This window comes from Xiphophorus couchianus, chromosome 22, assembly GCF_001444195.1.
Source record: "Xiphophorus couchianus chromosome 22, X_couchianus-1.0, whole genome shotgun sequence".
Taxonomy (NCBI): Eukaryota; Metazoa; Chordata; class Actinopteri; order Cyprinodontiformes; family Poeciliidae; genus Xiphophorus; species Xiphophorus couchianus.
The window spans coordinates 962,924-988,516 of NC_040249.1; the positions used below are offsets into that span (position 1 = coordinate 962,924).

Consider the following 25,593-nt stretch of genomic DNA (forward strand, 5'->3'; position numbering starts at 1 on the left):
TCATGTATGTAAACACTGAAAGTGTTTGATTGAAATGTTATATAATGGAGTCTAATTACTAGACACTATTTACAAAGTACTTACAAATATTATTGAGATGTATATATAAAAATATACACATAACCTATTTGAAAATACAACTTCAGAAAAGTATTATGTTTTTCTAATATACTATATATATATATATATATATATATATATATACTGTATATATATACATCCGCTGCCCTATACGTTCTCGGATGTAGGGTGTGTGTGTGTGTGTGTGTGTATACACACACACACACCCACACACACATATATATATATATATACTGTATATATATATATATATATAGTGTACCAAAAATACATTTTTAAAAAGAGTACTAGAAGCATGTTTTTAAAAATGTATTTATTTTACATTTTTAGTGTAATCTTAATAAGCATACCCACTTGATAACATACTAAAAATGTAGTTCAGAAAAATACGGTATATTTAAAATATACTTGAGTATACCAACGTATGCTACTTTTTCACCAGGGAAGTTTGTTTCGGTTGTTTAGGATGCAGGAAGGCTTCATAACATCGTACTGTTGCATCGCGTACGTCAGGGACAAATATTAGTGATTGGGAAAATTTGAAAACTTCAACCCAGTCCACATCTCCAGGAAACAATCGTTTTCAGCAGCTGAGAGCCCAGACCCACTGAAAGAAGCTGGTTTTTACCAGGATAGGATAAAAATACAAGGTGTTGATTTCCTTTGAACCCTTTGCAACTAGTCGCATTTTTATTGATCCAGAGGAAATGGGACTGGATTGTTGCCTAACTGAACTGTTTGCAACCTTAACTCTGAATCTGAGTGAACTGAGTTGTTCTGGAATGAACATGGAGTGAACAGAATGAACCAAGCTCCAAACAATCTGCAGAACAACATTGCTATTAATAAGAATAACAATTTCCCTTTATTTGCAGCACGTTATAAACACACTATGTACATACAGTATGTGCCCAGAGATATCAGCCTCTTCAAGAGGAAACTTTGACCTTTCATTTAGGGTGTTTTCTCTCCAAACCTTTGAGTTTTAATTAAAGACTGATCCACTGAGCTGTGTCCGAAGCACACTTCTTTAGCTTCCATTTCACTTGTAAATCCTCATGTGTCGTCTTTTCAGGAGCCTTTACAGCTTTAAAGCTTTCTGTGGTCTCAGGATTTGATTCACAGCAGGTGTTCACGATCCACTGAGCTTCTCCTTGGTAGCAGCCATATGCCTACCGGGGGTCTGGAAAGGGTGAGATCACTTTAAGTCACTGAATGGGGACTTGAAGCATCCCAAGGTCTTCCCCAGTGAGAAGAACCTCCTGCTCCCTGTGGTCCTAGTGGTCCTGGAGGTCCTGTGCTCCCGGCCTTCATTGCTGTGGCCAAGTCAGCTGTCCTTAAGGAAACCAAAGGTGAAGGAAACGTTATTTCTCTTACTGCCATCCATATTTTCCACCATACAGTTAATCTGCACCCTTATACATGCAGGTCTACCAGCTGTACTCTGAGTCTGCGGTCTGAGCTGCCTTTCAGTTCGATAACACCAAGGGCCACAAGACAGCTCATCGGTTCAATGACATACTTCGCCATGTTTTTAGGATGATCTAACTATACTGCTCAAAAAAATAAAGGGAACACTTTAAGTGTTAAACACCTGTTTAAGTGTTCCTTTTAATTTTTTGAGCAGTGTATTAATAAGGACATTTGACACTTCAAAATATAAGAAAATATTAAGTGTAGCTCAATATTTGAATATTTGAATTATTTCAGTAATTCCATTCAAAACTTGTAATTCAGATATTGCCACATCATATTACGTTACATCTAAAATGTCTATTTCTGTACATTTTGAGTTTGAAAAGTCAAAATGCATTTTCCTGGAAACAACCTAAAAACTGCCATCACCAAAAATAAATAAATAAATAAATAATAGCACAGATCTCAACCTCCAGTGCATTGTTATAGTGTTATGTTATAGTGCATTAATTTTCATATATACATAGATGTACTGTAGATTACTTTGTGATTATCTCTATTTTATGTTTTCTTGCATCACTTCCCTTAGGGGGCGCTGTAAAACAAGAAATGAGGCAGAACTCTTGTGTGGCCTGTAGGCTCATTTTATTTGCTGCTAATCCAAATATCTGAACCATGTAGTCTCATCACCTCCATCCTGTTTGTTTCTCCGTTCCGTCCCTCGCAGACGTCGGGCTTGTTCTGACAATTCAAATAGTTCTGAGTGGAAACTCCGTGCTGCTGTCTGTTACTGTGGTTTTCCCAGCTGCCAACACCTGGACTCTTAGACGCCTTTCTGGGAGTCCTGTACTTCATTTTAGGAAACGTGTGTGAGCCGCTGTCTGCGGACCCCCAGCCCAGATCAGACCACAGGGGCTCGGTCTGCGTGGCTTGGCTGGTGGTGGCCCTCTGCAGGCGCACAGATATCCTCTGAGCCGAGCCGGTCATCAGGGTGATGGACTGAGGATCCGGAGCTGGGCCTGCCGGGGCGACAGCTGGGAACTCGAACACATCGTCCTCGTCTGGAGAAGGGAACACGACAGGGAAATATGTGAATTAGTTCTCGCCAAGTAAAAGCAAGCAATGACAATGAGTGGATGGCCAAAAGGAGCACATAAAACACAATAAATAAAACGTTCTGTTCAAAAACAATGTACAGCAACAGCGTGCCACACAGCTTTATAATGGATCATGAACGGTGACGCTGTCCAGACCTGCACAGCTTAAGATGAGAGTCCACTTCATTTAAATGAATGGAACTGTGGTCTGTCCTATACTGCATATAATAAACCAGTTTTATTTTAAAACTAGGACTGTCAAAGTCAATGCAAATGCAGATTCCTTTAAATGAGGTCTTTTTTTTTTAACACACAGGCTTCCGTAGCTTTGGTCCCGGCCTGCGCTGTAGTTTGAGCATTTCTTCCTTCTCTGTTTGAGCTGATTTCTAGTTCTTTAAAAAGTCACATTTGAAAACTCTCCTCCTGCCCACCTCTCTTCTTACTCAGCACTGTTTGCACTTAGAGCAGCTGAGAGCGCCACTCTGTACCAATATTCACTATTGAAGTTACTTTAAACTTATGTGAGCAAATGACAAATTATAAATACAAAAACAACAAAGGCACGAGGAGTTATCTCAGCCTGCTTCATCTGTCACTGCGTCGTCTAATTTGAAAGGCGCTGTTAAGGTTTGCTAATGTGAAATAATCTGTAAATTAATGAAACTTTTTTGGTTGTAATGATATCCAAATGAAACTTCCTCAGGAAAACTAATCATGATTATTAGACTTTTGGTTGGAGAGTCAGATCTTGTTCTTGTTTTTCAGGGCTGCGTCAAATAAACCCAACATGTAAAAACGCACAAACACAAACTATTAAGTCTAATTTTAGCAACATTTTAAATGTAATGTTCTGTATTACATTCCCCACTGTTACATTTCATACACTGCACTTTGTTTTCTTTAATAGTAGCTCTGGCAATTTGTTTTAGAGAATCCGGTTCCTTTATCAATTTTTTTTGTAGAATATTCTTGATAATATTCGTCATGTTTAGTATTGTTGCAATTATAGTAAAAATAATTTTGCATGAAATAAGCATATTTATCCACATCAATGCTAAGAATATCATAAGCAATCATAAACACTTTTCTTTGTAAATTGTAATTTCAATTGTAATTGAAATTGTATTAATTATCTAATACAATTTCAAGAAATGGCAAGTTAGCCATGAATCCTGTGGACAATATTTTAATTGATTGACAGCCCTATTTAAAATGAATGAACTGTTGATGGGTTTTTGAAAGGCCATAATAAACAGCTATTTGAGATGCTTTACATCTAAAAAAAAATAATCTAGTTTTATCATGCAAAGGATAACAAGTAGATAATATTTCAGCTTTACAAAGAGAAATAGATTTCCCAGTTGAACATTAAATTTGAACACCAACTGAACAAAAATAACTCTGAGTAACAGGGAGATGGTTTATCACAGTGTTAACACTTCTACTGACCTAAAGTCCAGTACCTCAGTATTCAGTAACTTAATACTGAATACAATAAGATGTTACTAAGGACTAGGAGCGCACCGATTGCAGTTTTCTCGCTGATTACCGATTACAGATTACCGATTATGATCTTTAAAAATTCTGACCTGCCAATTCCAATAACGATTTTTTTTTTTTGTCTTTAATGTTAATGAAAATAGCAAGAAGGTCGTTGAGTTGTCAACGGAGTGGAGTGTGGGGGTGATTATTGGTAACCGCAAACATGCAGACATGACCTGGTGGGGTGGGGGCTGACAGTCAAACCTCTCTCGTGGCAGACCAAAAGAGGACAGTGGCTGGTTTTTAGACGTTCATAGATAAGATAAGATCGGTAAATAATATTGGCTTCACATGTGAGTATCGGCCGATCACGCAAAATTGAGAACAATGGGGTTGATTCATCAGTGTACCACTACTACAGACTTACATTTATTTACTCTTATGAAAAGGCTAACTTATGACAACATTCAGCCAAATCTTGATAACACCAGAATATTGCTTATGAGTAACAGTATCTGAAAACAACCTTTACAGGTGGGCAGCGTTGGGCTGTTGGGCAGAGAGCTGTGGGTCAGTCTGGCTGGAGAGCCGCTGCTTACAGAGCCTGAGCGAATCAGCTTCCTGCAGGCCAGAACCAGCAGTTCCCGACATTGTTTATGACAGTTAACACCACAGTCTGCAAGGCAAACACATTTATTAGCTCAAATCATCCCTGCGGTATTCAAGCGGCGTCAGTAAAAAAAAATTTTTTTTTTTAATTATTATATCCACTGCTAATAAATTTGGTGTCAAAACAAGAAAAAAGAGAGGAGATGCTAACAAGTGAATTCATATCAATGAATGTCACTCTTACAATAAAGCAGCAGACGCACCTTTGCACTTGTATCCCTGTTTGATGATTCCCCATAGCTGCACACGTGGAAGGAGAAAAAGAGGAAAATGTTACATAATGGATGGAGAAAACAGACACAGTCACAGCAGCCTACTGGGTTTCATGCCAACCGTTGGGACCCAGAACAGGTGTTAGAAAACACAAGCGGACCGGCAAGCTGCTTAGGACAAACAGTCCAACAGGGGGCCCAGAAGAACACCTCATTTCTTGCACAAAGTGTAGTGCTCACAAATTCCAATCTGTGAGTTTGTCGCCTTATTCAGAAGAATGAGGTGACAAGAGGTGATCCTCTAGTTTAGGATCCAAAGAACTACCAAATATGCAAAACTGTTTTCATAATGTGATAGATTCCATCCATCCATCCTCAAACCCGGGTTAATAAGATGATCAGCTTTCATCTCCACAGTTTTTGCCCTTATTACAGAAGCATTGATGAGCAGCGCTCCAGTGATTATCCTGTGCATGTAATCCCTCCGCCACCTACTGGATGCCAGAGGTCCTGCTTGTGCCTTCTGGTGGTTTGCGCTTCCCTTCACGCAACGTCTGTGAACAAACACCGCTGGACTCTGGACTTATAAGAAAACCTACCTGTCACTTCAGCCGGCTTCTCACCTGCTTCCCCTTTCTTTTGCATTTTTATAAGCTGTTAATTTTTTATTTTTTTTAACCTGGTTTTCTGTAATTTAATAATTCCATAGTAAAATATGACATTATTGTTATGTTCCGGGGTTCTGGCTGCATGGTGGGAGTTCCTGTGCACCCTTATTACCTTTTACCACCAGATGGCGACAGGTTCCGGTTGGAGTGCGGTGCATTATTATCCGCAGCTGTTCGTGATCATCTTCATCAGCGGCGCAGACTTAAGGAGTTGGCCGCCAGTCCAGCGTCGCCTGAGTGTTAGCCAGTCACGGTACCTCTGAGCCCCCTGAGCCCGTCTCTGTGTTTCTAGTTGTCTTGAACATTCTAGTAATTATCTTTGTTTACTCCGTTGCCTTTTAGGTGATCCTTTGATGAGATCCCGGTTGAATTCCTGGTTTATGAACCACCCTCGTGACGCCGTGGAAAGTATCCACAGGTTGCCCGAGTTCCCAGACTCACCTCTCCGTTGTTTTGCAAATTATCTCCTGGACCCCCACGGCTGGCGGCCGTACCACTCCTCCGTCTCTCCGCTGCACCCGAGCCTACCTGTCCGCTGCCCGCCGCACTCCTCCGTTGTTCTTGGACCCACCAAGAACCGAGACCCCGGACATACTTTGTTTCCCCTCCAAGACTCCGTTCATCTGCAACAAGTAAGATCAGCCTGTTTTTCCCAGAAAGATTTCCTTTCTTCCCACGACCCCTGAACTCACCACTCTGCTCTTTCCTCGTAGTGAACCATTGTTGCCGTCACTGTCTTTGCCCCTGGACCAGACCATCCTGATTCTCGCTGATAATTGTGTGATCATTATTAAATCATTTAACACTGATCCTACCTCTCCTGTCTTGTGTTCTGCATGTGGGCTTGTTAAAAACTACCATCATGACAATTATGTATTAATACATTCAGCATGTTTGGCATCAATCGACATAATTCACTTCTGACACATCCAGCGACTGTTGAAATACGTACAAAACCAGCACAATGTTCGCAGAAGGTTGGCTTCAGATAGGTCATCTCCTGAAAGTTGTGAATGAATCCAGGTCCCATCTTACACTGGAGCAGAGGGTTGGCCCGGAGGAAATACGCGACCATCTCATCCTTGCTGATCAATCCGTCTCTGATGAAGACATGCAGAGGAAGACAAGGAGGAGGAAACAGGAGCATCAGCTCCGCTGGAGATCTTTTTGTCATGGACAAAGTTTATGGCAGTGATGCAAATGCGTGCAGCTTATTATTTGATAAATATTCATTGTTTTGGTGGCAGGGAGTCTTTTTTTTTCCAGTTTGCTTCTTTTTGCTGCTTTAGATCAATGCAGAGTTATCTGATTTTTGTTTTATAATGAAAGAAAATGTATGAATCAATACAATCTAAGCAGCATAAAAATGGAGGCAAAACATCCCACAGTCTAGGGGCCAAGCAATTGTGTAAAATAAATTTGTAAATATACTTCTGGTGATTGTGTTGACATTAAATCCATACCAACAACCCACGTAATCCAATATATATATACATATATACAGTATATATACATTACATATATAAGCAGTTACGTATATATATGTATTTGACGTAAGTTTAACATCAACATGGACTATCAGGATGGTTGGAAGAGTCAATGTCAGGCTTTCAAACCTTATAACACAGAACTGACTGTCATAAACAGGTAGGATAGCATCATGCTGAGGGTCTGAACAAAGATGGATGACTTGAATCACCAGAACAGTGACTCCAATGATGACTGTGGTGCGATTGGTGTTTTCACTGCCAAGTGAAGAGTGTGTACTGTACACCATGGAGGAGCTGTGCAAGCTCTTGTGATAGGGTTGTGCCTTTGTGATTTCTGGGCTGTTCCCATTCTGTCTAGTTTCTATCTGAAGTGTCAGTTTGTGTCTGATGAGTAAGACTTCAATCCAGCTGAGTGTACCAGCTAGTAAGTGATCGTAAACACAAATTTCTCATTTTCTGAAAGAAGAATGTCTCAGACAAATTGTTTAATCCTCCAAACTTTACATTGCTTTGAATTTGGTGATGAGGGGATGCAAACTAATTTCCAGCACTGAATGAAATCCCAATCATGAATTCCTTTTTAAAAAGCAAACCTTCGATCTTCCTTGAGCATTACTGCAGACCGTAAGTAAAGCATAGACCAATCGCCACAAGTTTTCCACAACCCACCAAATCATTCCTAAATTAGGGAAATTGATTTGCTATGACAGAAGACAGATGTGTCAAAGTTATTTTTCACACTCACTGATCTTTATCCAAAACGCAGAATGAGTCCAGAAATGGGAAATTAGCTGCAATACTCTCAAAGTCTTCTTGTGATATATAGCCATCATGGTCATGGTCATAATTCCTGAAAACAGACTAGTAGAAGAAAAACAGGTAATTAATATCATATGACATTATGTAGCATCATGCAATGTCAATTATCTTTGTTTTTGTTTGAAGGCATTATTAAAAATTGGAAGGTTTACTCACTTCTACTAGTTTGCGAATGTGCTTGCTGACCACAGAAGGATCTGGTTTGGTGGTAACCCCAGAGGCCCAGTCCAGTGGGGCCAAAGGTTTGTTGAGAGTAGTTGGAGATGTAGGCTGAGAATACAGAGTCAGTATAATTTCATTCAACTCATAATATTTATTTATAAGTTTATTTTCCACTTATATTTTGGACAATTTATCTTTGGTTATAATTCCAAGACTCTGAGAGTGGAAAACCTTTTTGCCATGGGTGTTAAGCCCTCAAGCGCCAGCGTTGGACAACTTTTATATACTTTTTAAAAATTATTTAACACACTGAAATAAAATACTTGGATTTGTAGCAGGAAGGACGACAGCATGCTGAGGACAAAATGAGCCATTTGACTCTGGTATGTTGGACCAGGGACACATGTAAAAGTTTCAGGCGACTAGCCCTTGAGGACTTGGAGTTTGACAACCACTAATCTATAACTCTGAAATGTTCTATAAGATTCAAGTTCTCTGGAGCTCCAAAATGCTAATATCACTTAGTCATAAAACATATTGGTAAAATTTAAAGGTTGCCAATAACCTAAATATGAGAAAACTCACAGACTGAACAGGGGAGTTACACGTCAATGCATGTTGACAATAGACCATAGATAATCAGGAAGAAGAGTTTGAATATGACAGATATCATATGGATATAAAACCTTCCTTGGCAGCTGCTCACTGTGACTTGAGCACCACTAAACTGGTCTCATCCCACCATAACAGCCAGACCTTTACCAGCATATAGTGTGTTTAATTCAGAATCATAGCTTGGAATAGAACTTTACCTGCGATTTTGGGTTACGTGGTTCCCTTAGCAACGACAGCTCATAAATCTCATCTTCTGTGTAATAAAGGTCAAGAGAAAGCTGAAAAATATGAGCGTTCAGGTAAAAGTCATAAAACAAACATAATGATGGCCAAACCCTAACACAGAGGCATATATTCTCTATGTTCTATATAAAATTAGAGGCCTGAAGCAAATAGCTGCCCTCACCGTCAGAAGGTAAATGAGGTCCATGTTGGGCTCCACTTGGGATACCACACTCTGCAGTGACACCAGCTCATTGAACGTCATGTACAGCTGATGCATCTTCACCAGGTTCACCATGGTGCCGTCACCGACCCAGTCAGGAAAGACGACGTGCACCGCGATCAGATCCTTCAGGTGAACGCCCAGGATGGGGATTTTAAACCCTCTGCATTCGTTGAAGGCCTTTCTGTAGTTGGAGTAGTTGTTGTTGGAAGAGACCAGCTCTGTCATCTCGCTCCAAATCTGGGACAGCAATAGGAAAACAGCATCATGTAATGAATAAGTCACAGTCGTTTTTGAGGCAGCTCATGTGACATAGATGGGTAAACAGATAGACCAGTTGCAGAGGCTAATGGGGGCTCGCATTTTCTTACATTAACGTAAGTGAAGAAATCAGTGTGTGGAATAGCATAGCGTGGCCCATGTTCAGTACCTTCAGAACTTCTGGCGCCAGGTAAGCATGAGTTTCTTTTAGTCGAGAGATCGAGCTGTGGCTCAGGCCTCCCACCACCGCCATCAGAGTGTTGAAGTTCTGAAGATGCAGCAGTTTCTGAGAAAACAGAGGGGAGGGATAAGATATTTGGCTTTAACAATGTTCACCAGAGATCAGTCAGTGCCATGGTCTGTAATAAAACTCTGAAAAAGATATGCTGCTCATCTGCTGCCTTTTAGCCCAAAGTCTCATGTTGACTTGAGTTGACTTGGTGTGGCAGAGATTCTGTTGGCTGTTTTGCTCTGAAATATTTATCACCATCAACCAAGTTGTCTGGACATGTTTGTCAGTGACAGCTGGTTTATTTTAGTGACAGAAGACTCTTATTAGATGCACAGGCTTCACGGTGCGTTCAGGTACAGTTTGTAAATAATTTCCCCTTCATTAAACATGATTTAATACCCATTGGGCTCTTTTCAAGAGAGTTCAATGAATGAAATTATGAAAATGCCAAGAATATAATTTTTTTTGCTTACATAAAATGTGCTAAATAATATAATCATGTTATCAGTTAGTCTATTTTAGGAGTTACCTGAGCCACGTGGATGTATTTGGCGATGACCTCTGCTCGGGTCTGTGGTGTGAGTTTGCTGAGCACCATCAGCTGGACCCACTGTGAGATGCCGTTGAAGAGAGCGATGGAGCGCTCCAGAGTTGGATTTTCCACAAGACAACCATGGATCACGTAGCTCCGATAGTCAGTGAACTGCAGACGAATGAGAATTATTACCAAGGTTCATTTATACAAATCATTTTCATGGAGGCTATGCAATGTAACTTAGCTCTGTTACAGACTGAGTTACTGTTACATTTCAATGTTACAGTCAGTTAAATGAAAGACACAACTAACTTCTTACTGTAAAATTGTACTGCAGGAAGATAAAAAAAAATAAAAGAAACAGGATTCTGCTGAAAATGTAGGAACCAAAAAAATGTATGGGTCAAAAAAAGGTCATTTATTTCCTTGAAATCTAGACAACAACATTTATTTGATGTAGCAACAATTATTAATTAGACATGAATAATAAAGTGAGAGGATTTGATTGTAATTTTTTAATTACAATTCTATATTTGGAAAAAGTTTTATATGTGATCTGGAATGTCCCGACTTCCTGTTCAGGTGTGTAAGTACAGTACTGTACACTTAAAAGTGAATTACTCTCGCAAGCAGCAGGCTTCTCTCATCACTATTACATTTCAGCTGAAAACACTCCAACGTTATTCTAGATTGTCTCCGTTTTCTCACCTTGAAAACACTAAATCCAGATATTTCCATTATTGTGGGTATAATTTGTAATCAGTCAGGCCTGGGGAAAATGACTAGTTTTCCATGAGACCAGCCAGCCTTTGTAGCAGGTGAGCAACTTCCCATCATGTTGCTCATATTGACTAAAGTCCTCTTCATACAAGGTTTATATCTGCACTACAGTTTTCTTCTACTGTCACAGCTGATAACGTTTCGCCAAATACGGAAACGTCCTATAAATGATGAGTTCTGATGAGGCTCATCTGTCAGACTAAAATTACTTTATTGAAAATAACGTTAAATACATTTATCATTAAGCCCACATTAAAAATGTATTAAAATGTTGTTGTTTTTTATTGGTCTCATTTGACATCCTAATCACAAATGTCATGTTTTTATTAGCTGTTATCTGAAAATCAGTCACCAGAAAATAAAGGCTTGAAAACTTCAGTCTGCGCGGAATGTGTTTCACCGAGTGAACTGAGTCGCTGAAATAACTTTTCATTGATTTATTCAATATGACAAAATAAAGAGATTTCTGTGCATCCACCATCAGTTTCAGAGGTTGACAGGTTTAACCAACCGATATCCTCCGGATAGACTTGAACTCCAGGAAGGTGAGATGCTCTGCCAGCTCCACAGGCTCCAAGTGGTCAAACAGCAGCGATGCTTTCCCTTTCTTGGCTTGTTTCTTCCTCTGGGTCAACTTCCGCATCCAATCGTATGATGGGCTGTAAGGAGATCAGGTCAGAAGCAGTAAGCTGGCAGACTGAACCCAGTCAAATCAGCAGGACGGTTCTGGTTTAGGGGTTTAAATGTTTACAGCCAAAAGCAATAAGGAACAATCAACAAAACAAATCATTTCTTTTATTTTCTTCACAGAAATCTTCACTGTTATAATAGTGAAGATAGTGAAGTGTAGTATTTCTACTGTACATTTGCATTTACTGTTACTGGTGTTGAGCAACACCAGCTAGAATCTTGAATATTGAAGCAGTTCAAAATGTGTTATTTGGACAAAAATCAAGGCTGATGAACGAACATGTGATTAGATTGATGACTGTTGTTACAGCCAACACAATTTTAGCCAATCTTGATGTAAACTAAAAATATAAAAGTTGAATAAATAGTTGTCCAGCTACTTTCTAATAATGTGAGTAAAACTCAGTATTCTTTTCTGCTAGACATATATATATTTTTAAAGAATTATTCATTTAACTTCATAATAGAGTCAGTTCTGGTTGCAAAATCTATTTGCTAATAATCTAATATTTGCTAATAATGTATTTGTCCTGATTCTCTGCACTTAACATACATAGAAAGTACATAAATTCATGAATAGAGATTCTAAGACACATCGTGTGCTAATGGCCTAACGGGACAGAAAACATAAAAACTGTAACCGTTTCTTTCTTTCAGTCTGTTTTCTGTGCAGAACTGAACTTAAGGATGTGCTCAGCTTTAAGCTTTAGACATCAGATTCAAATTTCAGTGGGCTTTCTATGTGTTGTTTTCTACTTTGTATTTGGAAATTCCGATCTACTCAGTAGGAATTTCATTCTAGTAAAATAGTAATATCGCAAATATAAATATAACAGAGAAGGAAATGGGATTGTTTTAACTCTTATTCTTGGCAAGACATCTTAGATCGTTGAAAAGTCTGTCCATTACCCCATAAATAACGGCACATTTCTAAACACAACTCATAAGAGGTTTAGTTCACCTTTTTTACCAGGCAAAAAAAAACAATTTCTTATTCACAATCTTAGCCTTAAAGCACTAAAATAAATTAGTTTTAGCACCAGATGTTGGGAATGTGGCTCCCATCTGTGAAAACTGAGTCCTTCCATGCAGTGCAAGACAGTTTTTTGGTAAAGGCGGTGTGATGGTGTGGGAAAACACACAGAAAGCCTTGTTTTCTATGAAAACAAGGCTTTCTGTCAACATGTCGCTAGTTTCAGACTAGCAACTATTGTCTGAACTCTATCCCACAAAATGCAGATGTTTGCCCCGACAGAGCGGAGTTTGACTGAAAGTTGGAATGAGGGAAGAGGATTAGAGGTCCTTCGAACAGTCCAGACTTTAGCCCCACTGAACACTGGTGGGATCAGCTGGGGTGTGCTGTTCATGCAAGAATGACGAACATAACTACTTTGGGTAACTCGCAACAAATCCTGGCCGAAGAATCGGATGCCTTTTCACGGCAGTGTGTGATCAATCTGGCAAAAGAATCATAATCATAACAATTCTCCTACTGAGACCCCCAGTCCAACAAAAGAGACTAGAGAGAGGCGTTAGTAACAGAGTGAGCTGCTGTTCATATACTCATACTTTCTCATGCAAAATATGCATTGGAAATTTTAAAAAAAAATCAACTGTAACGAGATCAATTGTCAAGAAGCAACAATCAATTGTTTTAGTTTCTACAGTGGTGTGTGTGCAGGGGTGTGGGCGTGGGTGTGTAGGCATGTGGGCGTGTGCGGGTGGGGGTGTGTGTGTTTGGTGGCTTACATGGCTGAGATGTCGATAAGTTTAAAATGCTCCTCACAACCAAGCTGGGCGGCCGCCTCCCTGAACTCCTCTGTGATCTGGATCAGTCCCAAGTCCAGGTTGAACTCTGCAGGGAAGGTCACTATCCAGAACCTACATGTGCACATTCACATTAGCAGGTGTTAAGGTGCAGAAAGGCCCCGATGTGCTGGAACTGCCCTCATCCAACGAGTTGTTCTTCTAAAACCCAGGAGGTCTCTGACTTTATTTAAAGTTACAACATTAATCATTAAGAAATGTAACAAAAACATTGAGAGAGACTTTAAGTCTTAAAAATACAAAGTGTGAAATCATAATTAGGTGGAGTTAAACTTAAGTAATTAAAGACAATTCTGTATTGGACAGCACTGCTTGCTGGGAGTCTGAAATGGGTTTATTTCTTTACCTCATGAAATAGCAAATCTTCAGCCTGGTCATCCTGCAGCCGTCTTCTTTGCCATCACGGTACGTAGACTTTGGTTAAGGACTTTATGATAAAAATAGATAAACTAAAAGGAAACTGGTTGCAGGTTCACAGATTGGTCATTGGTACAAAAATGTAATCCTGGTAAAGTCAACTACATATAACATGTCGATGTGCATTGAGGCCCATCAGTGTGTTGGTCCTAAAAGCAAACTATTCCTGGGCAGTTGTATGGAAAAGGATCCATTTTAAAAAATAACTTGTGCTAATATTTGAAGAAAAATAAATTGCATAAGGACTTTTGTTCTGCCAGATGGGATATATCATTAGTAGTTTTCCTGCCAGCTCAGAGGATGTAACATACCAGCGATGCATTAGCAGCATGGTACGAGGGAGCAGGTTGGCATGGAGATCACCGTTATCATCTGTGAAGAGAAGGAAGTCCCAGAATAGCATAAAATGTAAACTACCATGAAATAATGCCAACGCTAACAGCCCATCACAAAACGTCAGTTCTTCACATCAACTAAGATGTTGTGCGTCTCTCACCGAACGCGTGAATGCATTCAACTAGCAGCGCATCGAGAGAAGCCGCCTTGCCCAGAGTGGAGGATCCCATAGTGCCACAGTGGTGGGAAGGCAGAGTTCGGCTCGCTCTGCTTTTCAGGTCTGTCCTGGCAACAACAGACAGACAGCAAACCCTAGAAGTTGAGGAGAAAACAAGGATCACCATGTCAACAGAAAACCTCTTTGGAAACACAAGTGAAAATGTCTACAACACTTAGTGGTAAATGACTGAATAATCTACCAGTACTATGTTCAGCTGCTACTTCTAAACCAGAGGTGCCCAGAGTCGGTCCTGGAGGGCCGGCATCCTGCATGTTTTAGTTCCTCCCTGGTGGTAATAACAACCTCCTCAGCAGGTCGATGTTCTTCTTAGGCCTCTAATGAGCCATCATTGGGTCCAGGTGCGTTAAACCACAGAGAACTGAAACACACAGGATGGCGGCCCTTGAGGACCCACTTTGGGCGCCACTCTTCTAGAAAACATGCTGACCCCTTTCATCACCCTGCTGTCTTTACACCCTGTTATTTATCTGCATGTGCTCTGTCTGTTTTTCCTGTGTTGTGGAAAGTACACACCTGACCCGGCCTCTGTGTTTGCTACTGTCTCTCTATCGAGGCCCTGCTGCTAATGCCTAGCCAGGCTCTGCTGAATGTTTCCTCCTTTTAAAAAGGGAGTTTATCTCAGAACAGGCTTTTATTTTACAATCTACTGTCTCTGACCTAATGTTATAATGACTTATATTGGATGGAATTGGCTGCATGATTTTAACTCTGAATGTAGTTCATTTCTCGACTGAACTTGTGTGGCCCCCCACAGCATGCTAAGAGCAGTACGTACCGTTTCTTTGATTTCTTTATCTCAAAAAGCAGAAAAGTGCACATATGAAATTGGACAATCTAGCCTTTAAATATATTTCTGCCCATACCACAGTGTATGTCTGGTCACCTACCAACCATAAGCCTATTTCGGTCTGATTGGTCAGTCTATTTGTGTGAAAGTGTGATTGGATAACTAGAATACTTTTGTTTTAAAAAATTTTTTTAATCACAACGGTTTGATGTTTTGTGAAAACCCCCATGAAGACCACAAGCCAAAGCCTGATTCCCTCCTGGTTTGTCAGTAGTTCAGTTGTTGCTGGTGTCTTTGGATTTTCAGATTTCTATGGTTTGTTTTGAGAATTTTCCACAAAATGTGCATATTTTTTATCTTTAACATCTTGAAGGTGTTGAATCACCTTTCCCTATGTTTCCGTCCAATTCTCATAAGAATTTTACGCTAAGTTTTGAAAAGCCACTAAACGAGAAAAACCACTGCCATCTCATGCTGTAGTGCCTCTCGCCGGCCTTCCCTCCTTGCTGGATGTTTGGACTTTGACGTTTTTCTGAGTGTCATGCTTCTGGTCGGCACAGACCCACCGGTGGATGGAAAAGTTTGTCAAGTTAGGTCTTACTAGGCAAATGTGTTTCCATCTCACCGTTAGAAAACGTGAAAAACCACCTGAAGTGAATAGAAAAACGTTTTCGCAAAATTCACAAAGATTTTTTTTTTTTTATTTTACTATTTACATCAATTTTTTCCAATGCAATACTTCAAAACTATGCATTAAAAGCGTTGATTGCAGCTTCTAGACAAACACAATCTAGTTTAAAATTAAGATAACAGATATCCAAACACTTGGAGGCACTATAAGTATTGAACTTTAATCCCCAAACGGTCCGGTGATCCTTTGATATATTAAACAACACGGTGATGTGACTGAACAGTGACATGACTAAACAAAAGTAGTTACACACACACACTTTCTAAATAACACAGCACACATCCTTCCCTCATGTTCAAACCCCGATACAACGAAACACATGGCAAGAGGGATTCACTGTTCAAGCTCGGACTAAAATCCTGTTGTTGTTTTAAACCATGTTCCCAGCAGATGGTGCTTTACATGCAGCGGTTAATAAACAAAGTGCACTGGGAAACCAGAGAGCTTCGTCACTCATTCTGTGAAAATAACCAGATATAGTGATGGCAGGAAAAGCTCAGAAGGTCCTTCATGTAATAACTGCACAATCTGAAAAGCTTAGCCACCATTTTTATCTTCAAATGAATGTAGTGAATGAATTAATCAATCCAATTTCAAATCTCAAAGCTGTGCACTTAAAGACATCCACATGTTGTATTGTTTAAGGATGGAGCAGCCTTGATAAAAACACCTGAAGTGATTTCTGTTATTTTTGTCTATAAAATTTATAGAGACAAATATATATATATATATATATATATATATATATATATATATATATATATATGAGTGATGTAAGTAATTTAAGTATGACTAAATAGACCCAAATAAATAGAATAACAAGCATACACATGCAAATATGTTAATTAGAAACCCCTGAAACAGGATCTGAGATGGATCCACTACAATCCATTAATTGATTATCCACTGTTTGCATCTTGAAGATTAAACAATATTTTCTTTCTGCCAAACTGTTATCTTCCATATTTCATTGGATATTTTGTTGACACAACCATTGAGTCAAGTCATTTCTAATATTGATTTATAGAGTTTATGTCAATGAAACCCATTGTGTCTATATGTTATGAAGTCTTCTAGCTTTTTTTATTAGACACTTACTTATTTTTTACGTCTCTTCAGACGTACTGGACATGTTACTTTTTTTATTCATCTCCGGAAAATAGAGTTGCCCCAAAACCACTAACATCACCCTTCTTAACTAGTCCTTGGTGGATTTACTGGTCTCTACTGGACTGAATACGTGCATTGAATTAAAAGGCACTTCCTTTTTATTTCACTGTCAGAAGTTAAAGCAGACCAAACTTCTCCTGTTAAAGGTCAGCTAGTATAATGAAGAGTATACCGGAGATTTATTTGTTAATGTCTTTATGAATGGACCAGAAGTCCAGCTCACTATGGCGACAATCTTGTGAAAGGAAACCCAAAAGGTTTGACCCAAATCACACAGTTTAAAAACAATACTACCAGTTACTAATAAAGTTTACTGTATGTACATTTTTGACTTTGAAGATATGAATAAATAACTTTCTCTCGCTCAACCTGGACTTTAGCAAATAGAAATCACTTTGGCAATTAGACCAAAAACAAGAGACGTTTGGTCTAATTTAACTTCAGGTAGTGAGGAAAAAAGATGCATGTGTTTCATTTTTTATTTTATGTGAACTTTTGGTTTCAATGGGGCAATAAATTGGACCTATTTGTGTCCTGCAGTGCCTTGAGATGTGTATTGGAGCTACATGTTGGCCATGATTCATCTTTGTATTCTTTGGGATCTATTTGGATTTGCAAAAACATGTTTACTGAGTGTTCCTTTTTATAGATGATCATTAAAGTAGGGCTCTTCAATCTGTGCTTGAACTGGATGAGAGGAAAGCAATCCAGACACACAAACCATCCATTCAGACTAACGCCGGCCTCGTACCGGATATGGATTTTCAAAAGCATTGGAAGTGACTTTCTTCAGTAAAATGTTAACTTGAGTTAAAAATGAATCCAGCCTCAAATATATATATATATATATATATATATATATATATATATAGTATATATACTGTATATTGTCTAATGCAGCGATTAGAATAAAGGAGCAGCTCTGTGTGGAGGAACACAGTGTGACAGACACACAGTCAACAGAGAAACTGTTTTAACAGCATTCTCTTTAATTTCCTCTTTTGCGAACATCACACACTCAGCGCAACTTTTCCAACATTCATGAGTTTCATATTGTGTGCTGTTGCTGGCTCCTGCCTCTGATTTCACAGTGCAGCAGCACGATGTGGCGACACAACTTGGTCTGTTTCTGCCCTGACAGACAGAGGGGTCACCGTGTGTCTCCCTCTGGCTCGGCGGCATCACTTAATGCCCAGTGGCAAGCGCGAAATAAACATCTCTTATTACTGGTTCTCAGGTTCACACAAATAAACTCGCATCCATTCTTCTGTTTTATAAAAGCGATGTTCTGATGCTGGCATGCACCCCACGGTGAAGCTACAAGCAGCAGCTTAAAGTCAAATCATCTCAAAACTTCCACTAAACTCTGTTGAGGCATTAAAGGGCAGATCAACGATCATCATTTAAGGCTTCAGAGTCGAGTCTTACCTGCTAAGCCGTCACGTTTACGCAAACGTCGAGGCTAAGGAGCGGTCCTATTTAGTGATACATCCAGCTCTGCTGCATGCTGCAGGCTGCTGCTGGCTGACAAGCACAAAGAGCCTCCCATGGTGGAGCTACTCCACTGTATGACCTCCTCCATCTCCTCCTCCTCTTGTTGGTAAACACAGCAGCCTGGAGCAGCAGCAGTTTTCCATGTGATCTTGTGCACGCAAACACTCACACACACACCCCCACACACACAGACACAAAGAGAACCACGGAAAGAGAGCGAATTTGGGTTTCTTATAATATCAGACATTTTAACTCATTGTGCTGGACCTAGTTTGCAATTTAATCCGAAATGTAGGATTTAAGAAGACAGGATGGATCTAAACGTGTACTATTGTTTTCTCTGTGCCTTCAGAGTTTAATCGTTTTTACTTCGAGACGCGACCTTTACTACCAGATCATAAGTTGTGTCACAGGATGATCTCAAGGAGACATTTTGCTATTGCTGACAGTCGCCTCACTGACCTAACGTTTCCATTACATGACTCTCCCAGAGGAGCTCCTAGCCTTTTGGGTGCCCTGGGCGAACCAACTTTCTAACATATAAAACTGTTTATAGATCACGTTATGACTCTTTATGAAACATCCACACAGTTTAACTACATTTTCAGGGAACATTTCTGAGTGTTTGGTTGACCACTAACCTGTACAAATGCAGGAAAAGTGCAGCAGCAATGAATACAATCTGTGTCATTTGTCATCCAGTTTGTGTCTGACGTGAGGGGAGCGTTTATCAAACCTTTCCTCCAAGCATTTAAAACAAGGTGTAAAATCTATCAGAAATAATCGAAAATTACAGCAATTTTGCTACACACAAAAAAGTGGTCACACAATTATTTGGGGTATGCTACAATTAGGTACTGTTGACATCCAGATTCTCTGGGTGGGGGGATTTGACAACAGAGGGGTAGGGGGAGAGACACTAATGCCACCCCCAACAAGATGGCACCCTGGGCGGTTGCATATGTCGCTCAGATCAGAAACCCCAATGGACCCTCCCACAGGTTTTTATAAAAATCATCATCATCAGTACAATCAGTCGGGGGGGTTGAGGGATTCCACAAGGCTTTATTCTGGGGCCACTCCTTTTCTCTTTGTACCTTCTGCCACTGGAAGTTTTATTAAGGAAATATGGGGTTCCAGTCTTACGCTGATGACTGTCAAATCTATTTCTCCCTCCAGCAGCTAGGTGCTCTTTCTCTTTGAACTCTTCTTTAACTGTCTTGAGGACAGTGAATTATGGATGCCCCGAAACATTTGGTATTTTAACAAACGCAAAACTGAAGTAATTTTATTAACCACACAAATGGTGTGGCATTAGTTTTTAATCTCAGACATCTCTCCGAAATTAAATATTTTCTTCCAGGCATGACATAGAAGCAGTAATCCACACTTTTTATAACCACTGTCGTGCCTTCAAAGTAGCAAGAGCTCATCACCACGGTGTTGGCCTCTTTGTAAAGGATACGTCTATATTTTATGATTCATTTATTTGTTTTGTTTCTTAGCAATTTTCTTTTTTTTTACTACCAAACAAGATGAAAAATAACATGATGTTTCCAGATAAGATCAATTCCCATACATTTTACTACATTTAATGACCCATTTCCAGTGGTAGCCCATCATTTCTAAAACTACCAAACTAAATTTGCTCACAATCGTATATTGTGTTCGTTTTGGTTTCTTCTTTTTTGGTGAGATTGCCTTCTAAAAGTGTTTAAATTGCAGTTAGATTAGTGGTGGGTGTAGCACAGAAACGTAATATCATTAAGGTGTTCATTGATTAAATTCTATAGTCACTCGTGTAAATGAGTGTCAGTCTTACAAAATCATTTTCTAGTTGGATACATTGTCTGGTAGTACCTTTGTTTGAATATATTTACAAATATGCTCATGGTTGATTTCGTTGCAGGCGATGCAAGGAGCGAGAAAAATCTACGAAAGACGAGGCGTCAACAAAAAATGTTCCCAGATGGAACCCAGCAAGATTGTTTGGCCAGTGGCTTTCGACAGTGTGAAAGATCATCTTCAGGAATAAAAAGTACATGTAAGCTGCTTTATTGTTGTTCAAGTATAAGCTGTAAGACAAGAAAATGGAAATGATTAAATGCAGAGGCACAAGATATCATTTTGGCCTGTGGCCTAAACATGTGAACCAGAGTGAGGAGTCAGAACGCATGAATAATTCAGAGAGTTTTTAACCATTTGGACGCCATAGATTGTTATTTAAGAGGTCAATGAAGACCAATATCCTCACCAGGCTGTTTCATAAAAACGTTTTCGTCTAAGGAAAGGCTTATTTCTCAGAGAGTAGAACCACACCTGTTAATATCGATGCGCTAACGGCCTGAAGGCACAGTGTCTGAGATTGTTGTTGACCAACATCTTCTGAAAAATAATTTTTTTAACCCAGATTCACAAACAAGTAAATGATAATACTAATTGTGTTTTGGTGGCTTAGCATGCTTAGCTTCATCCTAATGTTAGGGGCCTGTGAAGGACAAGGGTGGCAGTGCAAGTATTGGTTCAGGGCCAGAATGTAAACTTTGCACCAACCTGCATTAAATTGTATTGATGCTGAAGGTAAACAGTTGTGCTGCCCCCGTCTTAACCCCGACTATGTGCACACTGAGCAAGCTCAATGAAAAATCAAACTGACTTTGAAAAAGTTAGGTTCAAGAAAACAGATGGAACTGAGCTAAAAAGATGTTATCTGTTTCAATCATGAAGCACTTTCTTTACGTACCTGTTTAATTTGTCTCAGTTTATAGTTAGATTGAGCCTCTACAGGTTGGGAAATCAGGAAATGGGGACATAAGTGCAGGAGGGGTTGAGTTGATTAGGTGCAGAAAAGGGTTGAGGTACAGCTGGGACATCAGCGTGTCTCACATTCACAGGTAAAAACAAGCTGCAGTTGAACTCTGATGACCCATTCTCTGGGATCAAACCAAATAAAACAGATGCAGGACAAAAAGTGACCAGCAGGCCTGATTTTGACAGACAGACTCGTATCATTAATTCATGCAAACCGTGCAGCAGTGTGACGCATATTCATAATAACAACATGTACAGTGTGTACTCTTCCTTCATCAGGCCTTTCATGCAACCACTTGACATTCGGCAGAGTGAGGACACATTGTTGTACATCGGCCAAATGGACCTGGAACACACTGATAGACTTCATTAATTGGACTGAAGCACCGGCTCTTCACTCCCACAAAGACGAGGACGCACATCAAGAACACGCTGTGCTGCAGCTTCCTTCCTTGCCCGGTGGAACCGCAGACTGATGCAGCCATGTTTTCATGGAACACTCGACATCTAGATCTTAACCCTCTGATGCATGAACTATGATCCTTTGTGTCAGAATTTTTTTTTCCATTTTTTAAAATTCTTTTCTTTTTTTTCTCCGAAGAGTTTTTGCGGCGCTAGTGGCTCGTATTTTTTGTACAGTAGGCAGACAGGAAGGAGGGTGAGGAGAGGAGGGGAGACATGCGGTAAAGGTCGTCGGGACCGGGAGTCGAACCCGCGACGTCCGCGTCGAGGACTAGGGCCTCCAAACGTGGGGTGTGCTAACCCCCTGCGCCACCACAGCACGCCCCTAAAATTCTTTTCTTAAGGCATAAAAAAGGTAGGAAAATTTTTTTGTAAAAAGAAATTTTTTTTTATTTTTATTTTTTATGTGATCAATTGTAATTTTGTCCAAATACAAAGTTGTTATTTGAAAAATACATCAGTAGTATTGTTCCTTAGGGGTTATCTGATGTTACAATATTTTTTTTACTTGCAAGAGTCGTCTACAGTAGAAGGAGGGACCGGGTCGGTTCTCATGCTTTTTTGTCTGTCGGCCATATTGTATTTAACAAAAATAATTTCTTGCATTTGCAGCTGATGGCCAGTAGTTGATGGTATATTTTATGATGCATTAGTGTCCACTTCAGTGGTCTGTGTGCATTTATAACATAAAAATCCACAGGAAGCACAAGAAAATGGCTTTTAGATAGCTGTCCACTGTAGTGACCACTATGCATGAAAGGGTTAATGTTCTGAATGAAAACCAATGGGATCATCTACACGTAGACGAGCATAATTCCCAACACAAAAAGGATTGGTTTTGTGAAAAATAAATACAATGTGACTAATTATATCAAACTTTTGTTTCTTGATAGAAAATTTATATTATATATCCAATCTGCTGCGACAGACTGGCAACCTGTCCAGGGTGAACTGAAGCCTCTCACCTGTTGACCACTGGAGATAGACACCAGCACCACTGATGACCCCATCAGGGACAAGTGTGTAAGAAAATAGATGGATGGATGGATGGATGGATGGATGGACGGACGGACAGTTCAATCTGTTCCTTCTTGATGTAAACAGAAGATAACAGGTGGTATTTTCAAGTACTTTCTTAGCGGTGTTACTAATTGACTTTACTGTCAGACATGTCTGATAACTTACAGGGATGAAGGGAAGATCTGTTTTCCTATGACTGAACTGAAACCTGATTATCTGACACAAACACATTCACCAGCAGCAAAAAAAAAAACATTCTGCATATTTCCAACAACTCAAATCAAATCAGTTAATCAATTTTGGTAGCTAACAGCTACCATGCGAACAGAGAAGGGGATCCGCTCACCCTGTGTCTCTTCACAACCAACCATTTTGTTGGATTTTTTCAGGGGTGACGTTTTGCTTTCACAGGGGGCTCAGCTCATCAGCGGCCCGATGAGTTAACGGATACAAAGACCCAATGCTCTAAAAGTTGGTTTTGTAAAATTCATCCACTGACACAATCACATTTTTTTTAATTCATCTTCACCTGCTCAGCATTTAGAAATAATGATGTCATTGATCAATAGAGAAACTGCAACTGTAGGAGCCATCCTCCATCCATTTTCTTACACCCTTGTCCCTTAGTGGGGTCAGGAGGGGTTCTGGTGTCTATCTCCAGTGAACGTTTCGGGCGAGAGGCCGGGTTCACCCTGGACAGGTCGCCAGTCTGTCGCAGTGGGAGCCATCCTTCTATTTGAGAAAAAAAACTGCATGTCTTTTTAGGAATCAATGGTCAAAAATAGTTTTAGGTGTTTAAAAAAACATAAACGACTGCTAACCTGAGAGAAGTCTCTGACAGACTCTCTCACATGTCATATTGTGTAACAAATGTCAAAAGACTCCAGTAAGAAACTTGGTTCAGGTCGTAGTTGGAACATGTGGGAAAGTGGAGTCCTGCTGCAGCCAGGGTGAGTTAATTATTAAAGGTGATAACACCAACAACTGCTGATGACTAAATGGAGAGTTTTAGGCATAAACAGAGAGCGGAGTCGGATTACCGTCGGTTTGCTCCATGCATGTGCACAACTAACAGGTCAATGAAGAAATTATTCTGATTAGTTGATGCAGTGGAGATGGTGCTGCTCTTCCTAAATGTCTGCAACTAGAGCACACTGCTCACAACAGTGGCAGGTTTTTGCTCTGATTTCTTAAAGCTACACCAGTGTGTTACATGTAAGGCCACCGGTCACAGTGTCCAGTCACTGTCCTGTTGGCTGCAAGTTGTTATCACTGCTGCCTTCCCCTGGGCTAGAAACCCAGCCAGGAGCATTTCTGCATGCATGTCGCTTCAGTTTCCATTCCACTGTCTAAAAATATGGATACTCTCTCAACTGATCACTTAAAATTCTCTTGTGTGAAGAGAATGTGGTTGTTAATCCTGTGATAGAGCAGCAGCCAGTCCAGCATGTACCTGCCTCTCCCTGACAGAGATATTCACTTTTAAATCACACTTTCATCTTCTTTACGTTCCACGTCACCAGGGTGGTGGTATAAATGTCTACCAGGCAGAAGAAGACGTCCTGCAATGGACACACACACACACACACACACCCTGATGTCACTGTGAGATTAAGCTTGGACTTACACATCGACCAAGAATAAAAAGATATAAAGGACAATTCAATCTCAGTTGAACTGTATCTGGGTAAAATGCCTAATAACACAGTAAACATGTAGATTTTAACACACCCAACATAAAAGACTAGCTGTAAAACCGTGGCCTTTTCTCAGTTGGTAACTCACAGCCAGACAGACTTAACTAACTGCAACTCATAATCACTGCTGAAGTTTTCCACATGCAGCTTACCTCGCTTTATACCCGGGAACTATCCACACAAGTCATACATGCAGCCTTTCAAGATGTCCATGGGTCGACCAATTTCTTTTTTCTCCTCAGGCCTACAACTTAAAAAGCAGAATCCAGTTGAATCTAGGAGACTTCTCCAGCCAGCATAGCTCCTCTCTTCAGATGGTCTCTCAGATTCTCTCATCTGAAGTCCTTTGTTTTGTTCAGCTACACGTACTGATGTTGTGTATTCAGCCAGCGCAGAGCCCTGTGTGTGAGCTTTGTTTGTCTAAATGACCACTAGACTTCCTTCAATTCTTTCCCAACTTAGTTTTCCTGCCTGAGTTAAGCCGGGCTAAATATAGAGCTCACACAAGGCGACGTGAAAAAAAAAAAAAAAAAAAAAAAGCTGTGCAGGAAATGTATCACAACACGCTCGTGAGCATGTTCATCTTTGGGTTGTTTTTGTGTGTGTGTGTGTGTGTGTGTGTGCGTGTGTCTTCCTGCAGCAGATTCCAAAAACAGTTCAGGAGAACGTTGTTCGGTGAATGAGACACAGTGTTGCAAGCTTTTCACTTGTTTTTGGATTTCTCTCAGAGTGATAACCGACAGGCAGGGTGGAGCCAGGCCATGTGAGCACAGCTGCATTGTTGTTGAGGGTCAACCCATCCTATATTCCACTCCGATGACGTTGTACACATTGTTTTGTCTCTGGGCTTCTAAAAAGGTCTGCCTAAACAAAAGCACTGACAGCACATCCTGCTGTCTGGCTGCACAAAAAGAATTCAGCTCCAGTTTTGATTGTTTCACACACGGTCAGCTGGCACCACAGCCACCGGGCGGGAATCTGGTGTC

The 25,593-nt window shown here is 40.1% G+C and overlaps 1 protein-coding gene and 1 long non-coding RNA gene across 4 annotated transcripts; one reads left to right on the forward strand and one right to left on the reverse strand.

Annotated features, from left to right (window-relative positions):
- Positions 1-377: 377 nt before the first annotated feature.
- rasgrp3 (RAS guanyl releasing protein 3 (calcium and DAG-regulated)) lies at positions 378-25,131 on the reverse strand. 3 transcript variants are annotated; one of them, XM_028007903.1, is made up of 17 exons: positions 24,760-25,131; positions 14,395-14,546; positions 14,168-14,270; positions 13,828-13,890; positions 13,404-13,535; positions 11,476-11,623; positions 10,179-10,352; positions 9,587-9,703; positions 9,118-9,396; positions 8,909-8,989; positions 8,091-8,204; positions 7,861-7,976; positions 6,578-6,725; positions 4,949-4,985; positions 4,603-4,752; positions 2,188-2,558; positions 378-1,412 (listed from the first exon to the last, which is right to left on the reverse strand). In XM_028007903.1, exons 2-17 carry the CDS (start codon positions 14,462-14,464, stop codon positions 1,392-1,394), a joined length of 2,124 nt encoding a protein of 707 aa, XP_027863704.1. In that variant the 5' UTR covers positions 14,465-14,546; positions 24,760-25,131; the 3' UTR covers positions 378-1,391. The 3 variants fall into 3 exon arrangements, with proteins under 3 accessions (XP_027863704.1, XP_027863706.1, XP_027863705.1); XM_028007905.1 differs by having other exon boundaries at positions 378-1,417; positions 24,760-25,129; XM_028007904.1 differs by lacking the exon at positions 24,760-25,131 and adding an exon at positions 18,552-18,696.
- On the forward strand, positions 6,117-6,434 carry LOC114138555 (uncharacterized). Its single transcript, XR_003594231.1, has 2 exons — positions 6,117-6,257; positions 6,339-6,434. It is a non-coding gene; the product is annotated as an uncharacterized LOC114138555 (long non-coding RNA).
- Positions 25,132-25,593: the final 462 nt, after the last annotated feature.

Excerpts from the sequence above, each read along its gene's own strand:
- rasgrp3 (XM_028007903.1), bottom strand. The coding sequence starts at position 14,464 with ATGGGATCCTCCACTCTGGGCAAGGCGGCTTCTCTCGATGCGCTGCTA. Across the intron at positions 9,704-10,178 it reads AATACATCCACGTGGCTCAG|AAACTGCTGCATCTTCAGAA; the intron begins GTAACTCCTAAA and ends CTGTTTTCTCAG. Across the intron at positions 8,205-8,908 it reads CACGTAACCCAAAATCGCAG|CCTACATCTCCAACTACTCT; the intron begins GTAAAGTTCTAT and ends CTGTATTCTCAG.